Consider the following 19753-nt stretch of genomic DNA (forward strand, 5'->3'; position numbering starts at 1 on the left):
GATTTTATTTATTTATTTGTCATAGAGAGAGAAGCAAGAGTGAGCACAAGCAGACAGAGTGGCAGGCAGAGGCAGAGGGAGAGGGAGAAGCAGGCTCCGCGCCAAGCAAGGGGCCCTCTGTGGGACTCGATCCCAGGACGCTGGGATCATGACCTGAACTGAAGGCAGCCGCTTAACCAACTGAGCCACCCAGATGTCCCCACAAAAACTTTTTTTTTTCTTTTCCAAATGTTGCTAAGCCTTTAGTTGTCCAGGAGGCCCGAGTGACACGAGAGCCTTCCCCTGAAGGGAACTGTGAAGTTTAGGACAAAGCAGAGCCCCAGTTTGGCCCGTGGACCCCGCTCCTGGAGCCCAGATGCCACGGGGCCGCCTTCAGCATGGACGCCCAGAGCTCCCAGGAGGGAAGGGGTGGCGGGAGCGGGGGGGGGGGCATCGGGCACGTTCAGGGGAGGGTTGGTGAGGACGGGGTGGGCAGTCCTGGGCGGAGGGCCCGTGTGTGGGGATGGAGGCCACACGGGCAAGTCCAAGCTTCCAGGCTGACGTCTGGGTCTGGATCCTGACTGTCGAGCCTGGCACGTCTCCCCCCCACCCCCCGGGGCGCAACCCGCCAAGCTGTCGGCGCCCGCCTGCTCCTCCTCCCGGGCGTCTCTGGCAGACAGTGACCCCTGCCCCCACACCCTCCTTCCCGCCAGGCAGCCCCTGGACGCCGCCCTCCCAGGGGACGGGGGCCTGCAGGCCGGCCGGCCCGAGTCCTGAGAGGCCCAGCACACACACAGGCCTGGCCCGGGGAGGAGTTTACCACGTGTTTATTGGATAAAGATCACAGAAACGATGGCCGTGGGCGCTCTCCACTCAGGAGAAGCGGCCCCTGTGGGAAATCAGGAATATTCTCGGCCATGTGGGTTCGATGAGTTAAAGGCACGTTTAAGGCACAGCTGGCGGCCACCACGGGGAGGCTTGTTGCTGGGGGGAGGGGACGACTCCTCTTCCTCATTTCCTCACGGCCCCCGGCCCGAGGGGGGCGAGGGTCCCCCTTCCTTCAGGGCAGGACTTCCACCGTGGGCCCCGCTCCGCCCGCGCCAGCCGGCGGCCGCTCACACCAGGGGGACGGGGTAGGAGGCGCAGGCCGCCAGGCCGCACATGTTCTTTCCGCGCTCGATGAGGAAGTACCTGGCGGGCAGAGCGAGCTGGGGCCTGGCCGGGCTCCGTCCCCACTGTCCTCTCTGCCGGGCTCTGCTGCCCCCCGACCTGACTCCAGGGCTGAGGGCCAGGAAACTGATGGCCTGACTCGGAACAGCTTTCCCTCCCCCGCTCTGGCTGCCACACTGTGTGCACTCCCACGGTCCCCACAATTTACCGGGGCTCCCTCTCAGCCCCATGCGGTGGAGCCCCTCGAGGGTGTGCACCAGGGTCCCCCGTTCCAGCCCCTGGCCCCGGGGTCCATGAGAAGCACGTGGCTTGATCTCGGCTGCCCTGCCCTCCCAGCTGCCCGCCCCGTCCCGCAGGGCTGGCTTCGGGCTGAGCCGCCCACTGACCCTTCTGGGACAACAGACCCCGTTCCCGACACGGTATCGTTGGGATGTGGGGCCCAGGACAGGAGAGGCTGGCACGGGGGTGTCTCAGGGGTGTGGGGGTTCAGCCTCGGGCCCCTCCCCCAGGGCTCCATGGGGGGCCCGGCTGAACCCCGGCTCAGACGCCATGTGTGTAAGCGGGAGAGGACCCCCAGGCCCCCAGACCTGAGCGATGATAACCCCCCCCACCGAGCGCGGGGCCCAGAAGCTGCTTACCCGTTCATCCCCCACTGGGGACCCCAAGAGTTCTTCACGATCCAGTAGGGTATCCCGTTTTGCTCTCCGTACCCGACAGCCAGGACCGCGTGGTTTACTTTATCCGGAGTTTTATGACAGGAAGTGCTGGGAACAGGGAGTAGAGGGGGTGGGAGACACGGGACGGAGGCTGCACCCCGAGGGCTCGGCCCCTCCCCCGGTCACCCCCCCCGCCAGGCTCTGAGGACGAAGCTGCGTCTGGTGGGGAGTGGCCTGCGGAGGCCACCCATGTGGGGCCGCAACCGAGGGCTGAGGTGCCCCCAGGAGGGGGTCTGCCCAGCAGGAATGGGGGTCTCTGGGAGGGCCCCTCAGTGTGGCGGTGGTGACCCATTGGGGGTGGGGGCTGTTTCCCTGGGAAATGGGCTCGGAGAAAGAAGACCCCGATCGCCAGGCCCCCCCCCAGCTGACCCTGGACCCGGGGGCGCGGGGGACACAGGGGCGGCAGAGGCCGGCACAGCCGGAGAGCCTGGCACGGAGCACGCACTGGCGGGGGCAGCACAAGGACACGCGGGTGAGCGCACACCTCCGGGTGGCGGGTCTCGGGCAGCACGGGACGGGGAGGACCCTCCGTGGGACAGGCCTGGGACTTGGGGGCCGCACTCGTGATGCGGGACAGGCGAGTGCCCGGGGGGCGAGGGGGAGGCATGCCCATGCCAGAGCCGCGGTGGGGAAGCCCCCAGCCCGGACCACGGGAGCGGCTCCTCCGTCCTGCCCACCCACCTGCTACTCACAACCGAGGTGGCCGCGGCCCTGCAGGCCGGGTCCTCCCGCCCTCCTCGCCTGGCCAGGCGGCCGTGGGGTCAACACGAGGGGTGTGGGGGGCCAGCCCTGCCCAGCCCAGGGTCGCTATAGGGACCCCGACTCACCTGGAGTAGATGCCTTTCTTGTACATCATGAAGTCGCTGGTAACCTCGAAGGCGAAGCTCACGGGGTTGTACAGGGCCACGGCTTCCACCATGGCCTCCTCGTCATTCTGCGACACACAGCCCCGTCACCGCTGCCCCTGCCACTGCTGCCCCCGCCCCCAAGGATGGCCCTTTGCCCTGAGGCAGGGATGGGCGCCCAGAAGGAAGGGAGAGAGGGCTGTGTCCACCAGGCAGCCGCCCCCTCCTCAGAGCGGGTGCGGGGCAGTGTGGAGTGGACAGGCTCCTCCGGGTTCCTTATGTGGCTACGGGTCCCTCCTCCGAAACCTGGCCCCCCGTGACCTCCCCTGCTGTGCCGGTCTGCAGGCCCTCTCTTCCCAGGGACACCCCTGCTCCCACAGAGCCCCCTGTGGTCCCCCCTGCCCTGCCCCCAACACCCCTGCCCCCACAGAGCCAGCAAAATCAACCAATCTGTCCCCCTGGTGGCATCCTAGACGGAAGCCAGTCTCGTGGAGCGCAGCCACACTTGCTGACGGCCCCGGCACGCGGGAGCCTGAACGCCACACTCGGGGCTGTTTGTTACTGCAGCGTAACCCCGCATTCACATGCGATGAGTTTGCATTCAGTCCCTTCCACACACGCCGACATCACACACGTGTTCACACCCTCCCCCGCGGGGCGGCTCTGCTGCTTGCGTTTCACAAGGGAGAACACGGACCCGACCGGAGCCTGCCCAGACCCAGGTCTGAGCCCGACTGCCCGGTGCTCGCCCTGCACTCTGTCCCTCCCGCCTGCTGCCTCGGGACCCCATGATCGTCCAAGATCTTCCAGTCCCGGCGAGCTGCCGCCGGGACAGGCTGCCCTGCCGCGCCCACTGGCCCTCCGACAGCAGTGGACGCCGGGCTCCTCGCAGGAGCACATGACCCGTCACGGAAGGCGCGTTACTCACGATGGTGATGTTGGCCACGTCCTTCACGAAAGCGATGGCCTTGCTGGGCTGGAACTTGCAGTTACCGTCCTGTCCAGGGGGCACAAGTCAGGGAGGCTTGGCCCCGGGCTGAGACCTCGGGCCTACCCCGTGCCTTTGGGTAATGTCGGCGGAGCCGAAGCACTGAGTGTGGGGCCAGGTGATGGGGTCACTCAGAAGGGGTCAGAGTCATTCTTGTTCTCAAGGCGCTCACAGGGGTGACCTGGCCTGGCTCTGGCTCCCGTGGAGGGGGGCTCGCGGAGCCTGGGGGACCGGTGAGAACTGCAGGTGGGCGGGAGCCTGCCCGGTGGGCGAAGGGAGCACTAGTCTCGGGGCGCGGACGTGCGCAGATACCAGGCAGGTGCAGAGCAGGTACGCGGGGGCAAGAGGATGTACCCCCGAGACAGGAGAGACGGTGGGGATGGCAAGAGGCACGGCCTGGTGTCTGGGAGTGAGCCAGCAGCTGCGCAGGAGCCCAGGATTTATGGGGGCCGCACAAGGCAGGTGAGTGGTCAGAGCGAGGTCCGCGAGGCCAAGTGGCGGCCCCGGGAGAGCGGGATGAAGGAGACAGGGTCACGGACGGACCGAAGGAGCAGGTGTGGGTCTCTGAGGGCTGACGGGCAGAACTCAAGGGAGGGTCTGGACCACCCCAGACTGTGGCCAGCAGGTTCTGTGGGGGCCGGTGGGGCTCATTAGCAAGGGGAAATGCTGGTGGAACCGTGGATTTGCGGGGGAGAGACAGGGCCGTGGACAGGCCTGGGACAGAGAGGGTGCAGGTGCTGGAAGGCGCGGTCAGCATGAGAGTGACCGCACGGGCAGTGCTGACGGATGGGGAGGGCGGTGGACGCTGGTCGCTCGGTGCACCGGCAGGAGGGCACCCAGAGAACGGGAGCCACAGGCGGACGGGAGGCCGCGGGGCTGGTGTGGGGGTGGGCTCCGGCGAGCCGAGGAGACGAAGAGCGAACTAGGGGACGGTCCTGGTGGGAGGGGCCGCGCTGCCGCTCCCGGGGACGAGGAGGAAGGTGCCGGGCAGCCCCGCAGGCGGCGGCCGTGAAGCCGCAGCTGTCCCGGATTACCTGGCCCTCGTAGGGGTAGCTGTCTTCCCCCATGATGCCCTTGTTGTAGCGGATGTACTCGAAGGCCTGGCTGGGGAGGCCCCTGCAACACAGACACGCCCCCTGTGCTGGCCCGGGTCGTGGCGGCTGCAGGGGCTGGAGGTCTTGACCGGGGCCGCACCCCACAGACCCGGGAGAGACACTGGAGTTTCCGGATGGCCGCACGGACCCGCCCAGCAACGGGGATTCTCCACCACTGGGCCCCGCCCAGCAGGCCCTCCACAGACCTGCCTGCCGACCCTCACGTCCACCCTGCGGGGCCGATGCCGTCATTTCTTGGGGCTCAAAAAGGCTGAACGACTTGCCCAGGGCCACTCAGCAGACCCCAGGCATGTGAGGGGACCGCTCTAGGGCAGCAGGACGGGGCAGCGGTGGGGCAGGTCTGTGGCTAGACAGGACGGGGGCGATCTGTGGGCAGGAGAGGGGCTCCGGCCACCCCCCTCTCAGGGACGTACCCTTGGCAGCCATGATTGTTGAAGTCCTGGGCACAGTCCACCAGCTGCTGCTCGGCCTGCAGGGGCGCACGGAGGCCGTGAACGGGGGCTCGGGCACCGGGCGCTGAGCCGTCCCTGCCGGCACGTACCCGGCCCTGACAGCACCGCGTCAAGACGCCCAGAGGTCAGGGCCCCGAGGACGCCGCCGCGGCCGTCGTGTGGCGGGAGGGGCTTGGTGGTGGGTGAGGGCGCGGCCGGACTCTGTGTCAAGTGCTGCCAGTCACGGGGCACAGGTGGGGGCTCTCGTGCCCGGGGAGGCCGGCGGGGGCGGCAGCAGACAGGCGGAGCAAGGTCTCCTGCTCCCCCCCCCCAGCGGCCCTCGCCCACCACCTTCCCTTGCTCTGGGGTCAGCAGCTGGACACACAGGCCCCGGCCCCTCTCTCAGGGCAGCGGGGGCAGGGCACAGCTCCTAGAGGCCTGACTGCCGGGCTCTGCTCTGTCAAGGCCCCAGGGGCCCAACGCAGACCGGCTGGACCCCCCGGGAGTGAGCCCTGGGCTGCCCCCTCAACGGCCTTGTCTCTTTGCAGGAAAGCGTGCGTTCGGTTTCACAGCCACGAGGCAGGGGTGCCTGATTCTGCCGAAACAGCCTCCCTGCCTGAAGTCCTGAAGGAGCCCGAGGGCCCACCTGGCCCTGTCAGGCGGGGGCCAGAGCAGCCACCGCAGCAGGTGACCCCGGTGCCAGACTGCTTACCAGAGACAGCAGCTTCCCAGTCTGGATGGCGATGGCGGACTCCAGGGCCCCCGTGGTGGAGAAGGTCCAGCAGCTGCCGCAGCCGCCCTAGAGAGGCCAGGGTCAGGGTTGGGTTGGTCGCGGGGACACCTGGGCGCAGGCCCGGGAGAGCCCCAGGCTCCCGTCCACACGTGGGCCTGTGCGGCCAGGGCCCTCCGTGTTATGGCGGAGGTGACCTGCTTCACCAGCGCCCACCCCGTCCCGGCCCCCCGCGGACCAAGCCCAGCGCCCATCCCGGGGGCTGCCCGCTTTCCCTCTGTGTTTGAACGTGACGTCGGCTCCTCTTCTCCCCAAGGTTTCTCGGAAGGACTCACTCATCGAGTCCCGTTTCCAGAGCCGTCTCTGCCACCGCCCCTATACCAACCTCACTCCACCCGCACCTCCTCGAGCCCGACACCTGCCTCCGCCGGGCCCGCCCTCCTCCCGCCGCCGTCCAGGGCCAGGCTCTGGAGCCCACCTGCCCGGTTCCGGTCACTGCTCTGCCACGTGCCAGCTGTGCAAGCCAGGGGGTCCCCTCCGGCCTCCACCCTCTGCAACAGCATCTGGAGGGCGGGGCCGCGTGCCTGCCTCCCAGGGCCATTCGAGCCCCAGATGCGGTCCCGCCCACTCATCTGTCCCTTCTCCCGCTCGTTCTGCCTCCCGAATCCCCGTCACCACCACCCTTCCCTGCCCTCAGGAGGTCCGTGTTCTCAGCCTACTGGCCTCCTCCTGGTCTCTTCGTCAGTACGGGGACAGCCCTGTGCCACGGTCTCGAGAGGTCAAGCCGTGGGCCTGGCCCGGCCGAAGGAGGCAGAGCAGGCCGAGTGCCTGGCACTGGACCGGGAGCAGAGTCCCCGCTGGAGTCCCCTGTGTCCTGTCTGCTGGACGCTGGGCCATGCCTCACCCTCCTTTGCTCCGTGACATGAGAAGTCCCCGAGGGCCCGCCAGGCTGACAGAGGGTCCTGCTGCTCTGTGTGCCCCTGACGGTGGCCACGGCGAGATGCCCCACGGGCCTCTGTGCAGCCCCTGCCCCTGGGTGGCCCCTGGGAACATTCCTGACGGACATCCCCGCCTCCCTGCCCAGCAGTGAGCAGGTTCAGGCATCCTCACTGAAAACCCACTGCTTTAAAGTGTCGCAGGATCCCTGGGGCGCTGGGGAACTTGGTCGGTTAAATGGCTGACTCCTGACTTCAGCTCACGTCATGATCTCAGGGTCGTGAGATCGAGCCCCGGTCAGGCTCCCCACTCAGCAGGAGTCTGCTTGGGATTCTCCCTCTCTCCCAAATAAATAATATCTTAAACAACCCCCCCCCAAAAACTGTCCTGAGATTCTTAAATGGTCTAAAAACTATGGCTGGGGAACAGGGGGAGAGGGTGGCTCTGTCCCGCCCCGACGTTGGCAGGGGACATTCACGGTGGCTCCGGCGCTGGTGTAAGCGTCCAGCTCTCTCGCGGGCTCCGGGAAACCCCGAGCCTGGGTGGACAGGACACTGTGCCCCGGCTTGAAGGTCAAGGTCAAGGAGAACACGCTTCTCGGGGAGACTCTCAGTGGGAAGGAGGGTTAACCCTCACCTCGCATTTTCTGGGGGTGAGAGCATGGAGGTGTTCTGGAGAAGGCCGCTGCCCTCTGCCTTCTAGGGGAGGGACTCAGTGGGCAGGGGGCAGCTGGGGGCGCTCAGACCGAGAGCAGAGCCAGCCGCCTGGTCTGCAGTTTGTGGGTGCCGAACACGGGACACACGCTGTTCCCGGCGGCCATAGCGCATCTCAACGGCGGGCGTCTCTGCTCACTGAACACCGGCCACCCTCCGGGGGGAAGCCACCGGGAGGGGCCTGGGGCCCCATCTCTGACGGGCACAGGGAGGAAGACGTTTCGGGTGACCCTGAGACCGGGGGCCAGTGGGAACGGCGAGCACGGGGGTGCGGGTGAGCTGTAGTCCAATATGGGGGTCTCTTCCCCCAGAGCATGGGGGGGAAACCTCCCACCTTGCCGAGGCAGCGGCAGCCGGAGGGAAGGCAGTCGGGGGTCTTCCGGGCCTCGCCTCCCGCCGCTATTTTACGGGGAAGGACTAGGGTGGCCGCCCTTACCTGGTTTTTCACTGGCGACACGAACTTTCCTTTCTTTCTCCAGTCCACGGAGGACGGGTAGGGACCCCTCCCCCGAAGGTAGTTACCTCTGGTGGCAGAGCAGTTCTGGAAGGACCGAATACAATTTCAGGGGAACGAAAACTGTTTTGACAGAAAAGTGTGCAACTACAACAGAGCCATCATGAGAGCTTCGGAGAGCCCGTGGCTCTAAGAACCACTGAGCCCCCACCTGCCGGGTCAGAAGCTCTGGGAGCCCCGCTCGGGGCTGAGGGCCGGGGGCCAGACTTGACAAGTCAGAACACATTCACCCGCTCGATTTTAACGTCACACAAACAGCGGGTGACTGCAGGACTACTCCCCGCACGGTATTTACGGTGGATCTACCCGAAAAGGCTACCTGTCGTTCACCTGAAATCCACTTCTGTTTTGGAAATTGTTTTAATTGTGCATCTGTATTTTCTTGGCCACCCTAAGTTCGGGGCACCCGTGGCTGAGGCCAGGGGCATGGACTGAGGACTCTGGCCCCCCAAGAACCCGGGCCCCCCTGAAGCCGGGCGGACTCTGCACTTGTCCCAAAGGTCCGGGTGGAAAGAGCCAGATTTGCTCACAGGAAATGATACCTACCTGAGGCTCCGACCAAAGGTACTTGCTTTTTATTTCCGCAAAGCTCAGGTCCGAAAACTGGTTCAGCCCCACTGAAAAAGAGAAGGAAAAACAAAAAAACCAAAAGAGGAAAAGAGGCGCTCAGTGAGTCCGCCCTGAAGAAACAGGGAAAACCCAGAACCCCCAGGCTGACCTGTGTCCTACTCCTGGCTGCGGCCCCGGCCCCTCACAGTCTTACGCGGAATTTAACGAGTGCGCCAAGGCCAGCGCTCTCTGGGCTTCAGAAGGACACACGGCGGGGCTGGTCCGGGGTGTCCTGTGAACTCCGCCACCTCCCAGAGCCCTACCAGCTACACTGAGCCTCAGAGGAGAGCAGCGGGGCCAGAGGCGAGGTCAGCTCGGGCCGGCCTCGGGCCGGGGCTCCGACCGCCCCTCCACCCTAAGTCCCTGGCGCGCCCGCAGTCACGGCTGGTGTCCTTCCAGCTCTGAGACGCGGCCTCGAGGAGCCCGGAGGAAGGGCAAGCCCACGGTACTTTTGAACGTGTGGTTCCCAGCGTTGTGGGCCCTTATCCTCCTCCAGTTGCCGACAAAGGTCTGCAGCCTGTGCTGGTACTCCTCTGAGCTGTATTTCTTTTGGTGCTAAAACAGAACACAGCGGCGGTAAGTCGCGGAAGCAAGGTCCAGCTCACCGGGAGACAGGGTGTTCTCTAAGAGCAGGGACGGAGGTGCTCCTTCTGGGCCCGGTTCTGGAGCCCAAGCCGCGTCAGGACGTAGGACACGGTGGCGGGTCTCGGCTGCGGAAGTCAGGCGGTTACAAAGCCCACGCCCGCCTCCGGGGACCCGCGGGCAGCCGACACCACGACAGCACGACACCACGCACGCAGGTGCCCGCGGTCGCCCGGCGGTCCCACAGCCCCTGGTGGAGAGACATATGCCAAGGGCAGGCCGCGTCGGGGCGTGGCTCCCCTCTTGGGCGAAACCCCCTTTCGCGAAAGCACCCGTGTCCTCCAGCTAATTCCGCGCCAGCATGCGGTGTCCCTGAATACAAAGTATGGACGCGGATCCCAGGCCGGGAAGGCTGCCAGCTGGCTCCATCACCAGGGACAACGGTGCGGAGGGCGCCGACCCAACCAGACCCTGCCCGCTCAGGCCAATTCCCGGTCCCCAAAGCCCCAGAGCCATGTGGTGGGAAAAGCCTCCCCGCCCCCCACCCCATCTCCAATCCGGCCCAGTCGGGTCCGACGTGCGCAACGGGGCATGAAAAGCGTCAGGAGGAAGCAGAGCACTGACCTGCGCCATCCACGACTTAAAGTGGACTTTCTCTGTGGAAAAGAGAGAAAAGAAGAACGAAATGAGGCCAGGGCGCCTGGCCACGAAATGGGACCTTCCGCCAAGCAGGCACCTTGGAGCCGATTTGCATCTCAGGAAACGGGGCGACGCAGAAGGCACTGAAAACGGTGTCGTCTAGTGTAGAATGCAGGGGGGCCCGGCCGTCCCGCGGGGGCGGCGGGAGCGAAGATGACTACGGACAGCAGGCCGGGGGCCCCCAGCGCCCCGCATCTTTGTCTACCGCTGCCCTGTCTACCACGACGGCGCCAGGACAGCTCAAATTCACTGGCGTGTGTATTCAACCACCGGGTAGCTTTCTGTACGATCTATTTCAGTGCAAAGTCAGTTTAAAAACCTAAACCCCGAGGGACAGATAAGAAGTTCTTAGACTTCCCGGTGTCCGGTGTCGGGGCCCTCTGTCCCAGCAGAGAGACGGGTCGCAGCAGCGGGCTGGCCGGCCGCTTGTGGATGGGCCCCTGGTTACCTGCCCTTGTGTAGTTCTGACTTATCTAAAACTTCACGCTCAATTTCCATGGCCACAAAGAATGTACTCCAGTTTACGGGAATACTGTCATTTTAATTAAAAATTCAAAAAAATTTTTAAAGTAGGCTCCACACCCACTGTGGGGCTTGATCTCACGATCCTAAGATTAAGCGTCGCACGTTGACTGAGCCTGGCACATGCCCCCTAAACACTGTCACTTTAAAATAAGACAGCCACATCCTCCTCTTGAAGCCAGCCTGGGGGAGCCCGGGCCCCTGGTCCGACACCCACCGTCAGGAACAGGGACGTTAGGGAGCGTGCGTTCACACCTGCCGCCCTACTACCCTTTCACACAAACACAGAGGCAAAAAGTAGACACAGAAATTATTCTTACTTCCTGCGAGTCACGCATCTCTGAACATTGTATGAATTCGTCCTGAACTGAATACCCACCGTGAACCAACCCGGCTGATTAAAGTATTTCAATATATTCTACGTTATGAAAACTAATGGTCTAACATAAAAAGGAAACTTGTACTGGGAACACATCCCTGGGGCCTGGGGGCTCTGTCTGACACCTTTCCGGCTCAGGTCCCGATGTCAAGGTCACGGAGTTGAGGTCAGCCTCGTGCTCAGGGTGGAGTCTGCTTGGGAGTTTCTCTCTCCCTTTGCCTCTGGCTCTCCCCTATCCCCCCCATACTCACTTTCTAAAATAAAGAAATAAATCTTTAAAAGAAGAAAACAATGCATCTTTTAATAAGGTCAACATGCTTTATGACTAAACCTTCACAGACATACAGATTCATGGATGAATATTTCCTATTTTTTTAATGGGTCGCATTAATTCTGGTCTTTGCTTTTTTTTTTTTTTTTTTTTAAGATTTGAGAGAGAGACAGCACACACGAGCGTGCGCGCATAAGTGAGGGGGAGGGGAGGGTCAGCGGGAGAAGCAGGCTCCCCGCTGAGCAGGGAGCCCCGTCCCAGGACCTGAGCCGAGGGCAGATGCTTCACCGAGCCACTAGGCGCCTCAGTCTTTGTTTTTTGGCAGATCAAAGGACTCAGAAATCCTGCTAAATAAGCAGATCCCTAATTACTTATTGCTTCCGGGAACAGGAGGTGATTTTTAGAGCAAGGTTTCTCAATTCCTACGCCTCGAGCACATTACGCCCTGAAACCCCATCAGCTGATCCCTCGGGGAGGTCCTCTCCCTCATTCTCAGTTTCCTTGAAGAACTGATCACAGTTTCAAAGACTATCACTGTCTGTCTTTCTTGCCACCTCTGATGTGCTCAGAACCACGCTCAGATTTAGGAGGAAAGAGAGGCACAGAGCGGGTTTAGCAGAGGATGTTTGTGAAGGGGCTGGACACGAATCCCCTCTCTGTGTCCACAGTCACTTGGAGTCTCTCTGTGTTTCCCCAGGGGCTCCCCCTGCTCCCCAGGCTGGAGTTCATGCACTCAACACCCTGATTTCCCTTTGCGGGTCACACATCCATCCCGGGAACCAAGCTGCATCCGTTCACCCCGGGAAAGAAAGGCCCTACCCAGACTATGATCCTCCGGAGATCCTCGGGTCCCCAACCCGGGTTACCGGGCCCTGCCGCGGCCGGTGGCTGCAGAGGAGAACAGACCTCAACCCAGCGGGATTTCAGGCAACCGGCCAGCCTTCACCTCTGGGATATTTCAAAAGCCACAAGCAGATGACAAGTCTGGACTATTTCCCATTCCCAGGAGGTCAGTGGAAGGAAGAGCCGGAGATGCTCCTGGGGACCAGAAGGATCTGCTGGTGGCCCAGGGCCCCGGCCTCAGACAGACCCACTAAATCCACAGGAACTTCTGGAAGGAGGATATTTGTGGATGCCTGGTCTGGGGGCTGGGTCGGCAGCGCGGAGAACGGGGTCGGCAAACGTCAGGAAGCTGAAAAATGGTTTTCTTTATACTTTCCAAAGATGGAGGAAAACATGGAACAGTTGGTAAAACCGGAGAACAACCTGCATTGAAATATCAGGGTCCACAAATACAGGTTTTGCGGAAACGGCCTCGCTCCCTGGTTTGCACTCTTTGTGGCTGCTCTCAGTGTGCAGGTGGGGAGCTGCTATGCACCCCGTCGGGCCCAGAAGGTGGACAATGCTGACCATGGCCCAGCCAGAGAAGGTTCGGGAGCCCTGCTCTGGAGTCAGGATGCCTTTGGCGCCGACACACCCGGGGTGAAGCCGGGGCACTGGGCTTCCCTTAGGTTGGGGCCGGCCTGGAGTTGCCCGCCTCCTGCCCCTCAGGTCTGCAAGACTGGGCAGCTTTCTTGTACCAGTGAGTAGGGGGGAGGGGATTCTGAACATCAGTGACCTCCGTCCTGTCCACAGGCTGTTCTCTGACAAGCCTTGTCGGTGCCCAGGGTGAGTAGGGCGGTGGTCTTGTGAGCTCAGAGCCTGCGGGTGGGGGCCAAAGGTGGGTAGCAGCTGGGAAAGAGGAAGACCCACAGGAAGAGCCTCCAGGCTGGGGGGGGGGTGCCTAAAGCCCAGCAGGGGAAGGGGTGCAGGGACAGCTGGACCAGGGTGCACGTGGCCCGAGGGGACTCCTGGTGTCTGAACTCACCCAGGGGCACTTGGGAAAACGCCCTCAGAACAGATGTGGCTCCTGCAACAGTCCAGACAACCCATTTCACAGAAAAACTCTGACGGCGCCCATGGGGATCCCCAGGGACCTGCCCCAAAGCCCGGAAAGCCCCTGCTCACCCTGGCAGGGGTCATCAAAGCCCTCTATGTCCCCAGGCTGCGCGAGGACTCCGCGGGGGCTGCGGGCTTCTCTGGCATTCCAGGCCCTGCAGCCGCAGGCCGGTGGGACCCCGGACCCCTTCACCTCCCCCGCTCCCAACCCCCCCTTCCTCGGGTCATGCAAGACGCCGACGGACACCTCCCCCTCCTCCCGACCCCTCCTGTGAGGCGGCTCACCCTCCCGGGTCCCCACGTGCGGAGGCCCCTGTCGTGGGGCCGCGGAAAGGCCCTGCCCCGCTGCGCGCAGCCGGGTGACCCCCACCCCGCAGTCCTCCAAGGACCGAGCCGCCCGGCGAGGCTCTTTTCCCGCGGCGCCCCCTCCCCGTACCTAAGGAGCTCGCGTAGACGTCGGTGGCGTAGCTGACCGGGGGTCCCTGGAGCCCCTCGGCCAACCACAGCAGCAGCAACAAGAACCACATCCTGGCGGCTCCGCCCGCGGACTGGCTGCGAGCGCGGGGAGCCAGGCCAAGGCGGTGGCGGGGGCGGGCCGGGGCGCCGGGGGGCGGGGCTCCGCGGCTGCGGGGGCGGGGACGGAACTCCGGGGGCGGGGCTCCGCGGCGGGGCGGGGCGGGGCTCCGGGGCGGGGCGGGGCTCCCGGACACACCTGCGCGCGGGGCCCCACCTGCGCTCCGCCGCCTGCTCCTGCTGCGGTGCCAGAAAAGCGCGCCGCGGGCGGGCCCGGGTGCTGCGGGGGCGGTCACGGCCTGACCTCGCTCTCCCTGCCCACCCTGGCCCCCGTCCCCGGTGTCGCCCTCTCCCTTCCCGCTCCAACCCCCGGAGCCCCCCCTCTCCCTGCCTGCTTCCGCCCACGCCCCCAGCCCCCATCTCTGGTCCTCCTTAAGCACGTTCCTGTTGTCCCTTGTGCCTTGGAATGAACTTAGAGGTAGAGGAAGGAGACGGCCGGTTTTTTGGTGAAGCGCCCCCTGAGCCCCCTGAGCCGCAACAGGCATCTTCGTCTTTCTGATGAGAAAGTCCTATGATCGGCTTCGGGGCTGTTGGGCAAATCTGCAGAAAGGAGGAAGACCGTGTACGAGTTTGCGTGTGACAGAAGCAGAGAAGGAGGAACCAACCCTTCTGGCTAAGGGTTGGGGGGTGGAGGGGGTGGGCAGTTCAGATCAACACCCAGGGCCGGGATGTTCACCGACATCCTCACCCAGCAGAGCGCAGGTGGCTGACCCCTCACCCCCACTCCCATTTTGCAGATGAGGAAACTGAGGCTCCAGAGGCCATGGTAACTGATGCTGGAAACAAGCAGGGGGCTCCCTCTGGGAGCCGGCGGCCTCACATAGACACTCTGCTAAGGGCAAAAGGCAATCTTAGCTTAACATTATCACGACCCCACAGGGGCCTGTGAGTCTACTTTAAACAGAGAGATTCTATTCGAAACTTCCTCTATCTCAACCCTCCAAGATATATGTTACCAATCATCCCCTAAGCATATGGCCCTGATACACATCTGCAGGGTCCCATGACTGGGCTTTCACTAGACAGTAATAAATGACCTTTTCTGACAATAGCTGGCCTCCTGAAGGTCCTGGAAACCTTGCTTCCAAAATCCTTAGTGACATACATGGTCCCTAACCCCTCCCAAATTGAAAGTGTATAATAGGCCATTCCTCAAGACCCCACGCAGCTCTTTCTGCCCACAGGTCCTGCCCCTGCACTTTCACAAAACCTGCTTTTCGTACCAAAGACATCTCAAGAATTCTTTCTTGGCCATGGGCTCTGAACCCCAATATCTTCCAATAAGCTTAACTTCCCTAGTAAGTGTGCAGACGGGCTGAGCCAGGTGTGATCTTTCTGCTTTTCTGCAGCCAGAGGCATTTTGGTGAGGTGGTTGGAGCCCTTGGGGCCACTTGTCCTGTCTCCATTCTCCGCCCCTCCCCCCACCCTCCAACAGAGGTTTTCTTTCCCGCCCTGCCTCTGAGGCCCCTGGGGAGCAGGTTCTTCAGGCTCTCTCCTGGGATCTGACTGGAGGATAGGGCCCAGGAATGCTCACTTAAAGGGCCTCTGGGTGATCTCTCCATGCAGCCCTTGGGCACTGACCCCTCTGGAGAACCAGCAGTCCGTGCTCAGAGACTGTCTTTGCAGAGAGAGCATAGTCTCTGACCCCAGGCTTGCCCCTGTGCTGGGTCCCCCATGACCCTCTTGTGTGGGTCACTCCAGAGGGTCTAAGCTGCGGTGTGGTGGGCACTGGCTTGGTCAGCTGGAGACTCGCATTCGGCTCTCGTCCTACTGCAGATTTGCTGTGGGACCTAAGCTGTGGTTCGCACCACAACAGTGACGTACTCGAAACCTGGGCTCAGTCTTGTGCCCACGCGTGTGAGGGCTTCTCCGTAGTTCTGGGGCTCTGTGCTCCCACAGAGGTGAGGCTGAAGCCTGGCGCTGGAGACACAGCCCTGCTGGGCCGGGGTGGTGGGCGGAAGCCGGAAGGTTCTGTCCTGGGCTATCAATTCAGCACAGTCCGGGCACTGCCGGGAAGGGACTTTGCAAGGGAAATTGGGTTTTGAGTCAGCTGGCTTTAACTGGTGGTCTTGGGTGGTCGGAGGCCTCCAGTTCCGTCACGTGGGTCCTTCAAAGCCAAAGAGGAAGGCGGGAGAGTCAGCGAGATGAGCCAGAGGAGGGCCAGGAGCCTGAATCCCGAGAAGGGCTTTGCCTGCCATCGCTGGCTTCGAAGGGGTCAAGGGCCAAGGCACATGGGCGGCCCTCGGGAAATAGAACGGCCCCATCCGGCGGCCCGCGGGGAAGCCGGGACCTCAGTCCCACCTGCCGACTCCTCTGCCACCAACCTGAGTCAGCTGGGGAGCCGACTCATTCCCACAACCCCCCCGAAGCGGACAGTGTGGCTGACCCCGTGAACCTGGCTGTGTGAGGCGGGAGTGGAGGAGCCCGCCGAAGCCTCGAGGACTTCTGACCGTCCGAGCTGTGAGGTCGTGTATTCGTGTCGTGTTAAGCCCCTAAGGTTGAGGTAATTGGTGCGCAGCAGGGCGACACCAACGCCGCGGGGGACGGGCAAGGAGGCTGGGACGTGTTCGCACTTCTGGGGCCTGGGAGGCTAGGAGAAGGGGAGCAGCTTGCACCCTCCGCACTCAGGAGTCATTACTGCCTTCGTGGACGTGGCAGACCCAGTGCCAGCTGCTTGAGGTGAGCAGACTTTTCTCGGTGCTCACTATGTGTCCCCATTCTACAGATGAAATGACTGAGGCACATAGGCAACTTGCCTAAGGCCACACAACTAAGGACGGAGCTGGGGTTTGAACTGCTGGCCAGCTGAATCCAGAGTCCTGCTCCTCAGAGGTAGGCATTGGGCCCCGCGGGGGCAGGTGGGCGACAGAGAACCCCAGGCCTGCTTTCCTGACCGTCCAGGTCTGCACTCCCCGCAGGCGCCAGCAGGGCCAGGTGTCCAACCAAACCACAACTTCCCCATTCTGGGGTGACCACCTGCCGCCTCAAGCCTCCTACCTCCTGTTCCTGGGATTGCTGCCTGCGGGCCCCACCTCTGTTTATCCCTTTTCTTTAGCTCGAATCTGCTGCTCAGCCCCAGCTGTTAGCTACAGGTTTAACCGGTTTTCCAGATCACCTGTCCAAGTCAACCTCTTAGCAGATATGCGGGGCCCTCCCCAGATAAATCTCTGTGCCCCGCCTCTGGCATCTTGTAAGAGTAGAAACTGTGTTAACAATATGATCCCACAGCTGCCGCTGACACGGGTCCTGTTGTCCCACGCTCACGGCAACCCCGTGACGTTTGTCGGATGTACATGTACCCACTTCCCAGATAAAGAAGGTGAGGCGTGGAGTTCAGGAGGTGCGCTGGCAGTGCTGGAGCTCCCCCCACAGCCATGTGCTGATTTTGTGCAGTAGAAAGACAGAGGGCTGGTTGGCTGAGTGCTTGGGTGGGTGACTGTAGAGGTGCGTGTATGACAGCTGAGTGCGTAGAAGGGGCCACTGCTGGCTGGATGGAAGGATTCATGGATGCCTGGATGGAAGGAAGGAAGATGGACGGATGGACAGATGGACGGACAGATGGACGGATGCACGGCTGGCTGGCTGGATGGGCGGAAAGATGCATGGATGGATGGACATTTGGATGGACGGATGGATGGAAGGATGCATGGCTGGATGGTAAGGAAGGGGTGGGTGGTTGGATGGTTGGATGGTGGATGGTGGATGGATGGTGGTTGGATGGATGGATGGTGGATGGTGGATGGATGGTGGTTGGATGGATGGATGGTGGATGGTAGATGGATGGTGGTTGGATGGATGGATGGGCAGATCCACAGGTGAGTGACCCAAAGGCCTGCTGAGTGCGAAAGGAAAAGGATATAGGAGGAGTGTTCGTCCACATCAGGAGATTCACCAGGAGCGCAGACCTCTTGCGCCTTCCATTCTCCATCAGGAGACACTCTGCTTAGTCCTCTTGGTTATTTCCTGTGCTATGGGTCCAGGAAATGTCCTCTGACTGTAAGAGAAGTCACTGTTTCTGTGCTGAGACGTCAGCGCGCACTCTTGGCTAGGCCCCGGAGATGCCGCAGCCACAGCCAGGAGAAGTGTGCAGGCTTGCAGAAAACTCCAGAAGCCGCGTCTCATCAAGGCCAGGACAGGGGTGAAGCAGTGGGTTACGCTGTGGAAGGAAGGGTTAGATCTCATCGTTGTTTTAGTTATTAGTGATACTTCATTTTTCATAGATTTTCTGCATTCATTTTTTATTTTTAAAAATATTGCACTCAAGTATAATTTATCTTGACTACTCTGTTTTTTTGGCACTCCCTTCCATTTTGCACCCAAGGGGTATGTCTCACTTTGTTCACCCTAGTTCTGCCCTGGGAGGGAGCAGCAGTTTCTGGACTTTTCTACAATCTCCCACACTTATGTGGAGTGAGAGCTTACCTCTGCTCGGTTGGCTTTCCTCTTGCATCTGGGGGAGGCAGGAGCTCAGCAGCTGGAGCCCGGAGTGTGTCTGCCTCCAGCCGTTTCTCCTACAGAGCCTCCTTCAGTCTCTTGTCCACATACTCTCACTGTGTACACTCCTTTGCCTATCACTTAAGACCTCTTGTGATACGTCCCTATTCTGTTTGTAATGTCTCCACCACTGCACACCATAGGTGAGCTCCTTGTCAGGCACAACCCCCAGCTCCCTCTCTGTGCTTCTGTGTTGTCCTTCCTCCTGTACCGAAGTGTTCTTTTCCAGGACCCCTGAATTAATAGTCTGCACCACACACGGTTCTGCTTTCTCCCTTACTGTTCTGGGGAGCATCTTGCAGAGCTGGTTGATTTTCGGGCAGCTTGTCCCCGAGGCTGTTGGTCCGAGGGGTCAGTGCCCATGCTGTACTGGTGGTTAAAGATTTTGAAAGTCAGGTTTCCTGTATCTTGCCCTCTGTGGTAAAAATGCCAGGTCCTAGAGCCTGAGCTCAGGGCCCGGCATACAGCAAGCACAATGTAAATGCAGCCACAGCAGCTAGACCTGACATCATATCCTGAGTCTGGCGGTGACAGGCTGGGGCATTAAAGGTGACACTAAAAGGGCCGTTGGTCCCAGATGAGGGAGGCTGGAGGTGCTGGGCTCACCCCCTGGGGGCTTGCAGTCCCCACAGGAGGAATGAGAATGGGCGTATGGGTTTGTGGTTGGGCTTGAGGCTCAGTGGACAGAGGGAGAGGGAGCGGCAGGTGGGGCTGGCAGAGGCCGCAGGCCCAGGAGAGGACCCACGGGTCGGCCGGGCCCCGGCCGGGTGAGCAGAACATTCCTGCCCTCCCTTCCCGGCAGCGAGAGGCGGCCTTGCCTGCTTCTGGCATGAGTCACTGGGCCCGAGTGTGGGCCACGACTGCACAGGAAGCGCGGGCTTGCAGGTGCGCGAGGGCACACGCGAGGCTGCCGAGGGAGGGGACCCGCGGGGCGAGACGGCGGCCCTGCTTGTTGCGTCCGGGTGACCCCCGGCACCCACCCCCCCAGCACCTGCCCGGTCCCCGGGGCCCTCCAGCCATCACTCGGACCCTTCCTCCTCTGACACCACCCCCCAAGCCAGACCCCTTGAGTTCCCTCCCCTGGAAGGCCCCGTTGGAGATATTCCCGCGAGAAGCTCTCTGACTAGACCCCCTCTCTAGTGTCTTCCCTCCTCCACCCAGGGAGCCCACGACCCCCGGCTCCGTGTCCCCTCGGCGGCCCGCCGCTAACCGGCCTGAAGCGTTCCGATCGCAGCGGGGGGGGCTTCCCGACGGACTTGGGCGTTCGGTCTCGCTCTCTCTATTTGTTAATAGGCTGCACGCCCAGCGTGGGGCTTGAACTGGTGACCCCGAGAGCCGGCTGCTCTCTGGACCGAGCCGGGCAGGTGCCCTGTCTCACTCTCATTTTTTTTGAGCCGAAATTCAAAGAAAATGAAACGAAGCATTTGAGGTGTGTAGTTCAGGGGCACTTGGCCCGTTCACGGCGTTGCGCAACCCCAGCTCCGTCTGGCTTCAGAACGTCCTCGTCCCGGTGAGGGAACCACTGCTCGTTCCTCCCCCGTGGCCACTG

General features: G+C 62.3%; 1 protein-coding gene and 1 long non-coding RNA gene across 3 annotated transcripts; both read right to left on the reverse strand.

Moving 5' to 3' along the window:
• Nucleotides 1–790: 790 nt before the first annotated feature.
• Nucleotides 791–13709, reverse strand: CTSH (cathepsin H). Its single transcript, XM_004763619.3, has 12 exons — nucleotides 13574–13709; nucleotides 9953–9984; nucleotides 9196–9301; nucleotides 8684–8754; nucleotides 8060–8164; nucleotides 5957–6043; nucleotides 5227–5282; nucleotides 4733–4814; nucleotides 3639–3707; nucleotides 2693–2799; nucleotides 1788–1913; nucleotides 791–1170 (listed from the first exon to the last, which is right to left on the reverse strand). Exons 1-12 carry the CDS (start codon nucleotides 13662–13664, stop codon nucleotides 1095–1097), a joined length of 1008 nt encoding a protein of 335 aa, XP_004763676.1. The 5' UTR covers nucleotides 13665–13709; the 3' UTR covers nucleotides 791–1094.
• Nucleotides 13710–13812: 103 nt separating this feature from the next.
• Nucleotides 13813–19753, reverse strand: LOC101674844. 2 transcript variants are annotated; one of them, XR_200281.3, is made up of 5 exons: nucleotides 19415–19749; nucleotides 18133–18573; nucleotides 17616–17866; nucleotides 15245–15817; nucleotides 13813–14250 (listed from the first exon to the last, which is right to left on the reverse strand). It is a non-coding gene; the product is annotated as an uncharacterized LOC101674844 (long non-coding RNA). The 2 variants fall into 2 exon arrangements; XR_006602670.1 differs by having other exon boundaries at nucleotides 13813–15817; nucleotides 19415–19753.

The sequence above is a fragment of the Mustela putorius genome, unplaced genomic scaffold (assembly GCF_011764305.1).
Source record: "Mustela putorius furo isolate JIRA1106 unplaced genomic scaffold, ASM1176430v1.1 tig00003875_pilon_pilon_pilon, whole genome shotgun sequence".
Lineage (NCBI taxonomy): Eukaryota > Metazoa > Chordata > Mammalia > Carnivora > Mustelidae > Mustela > Mustela putorius.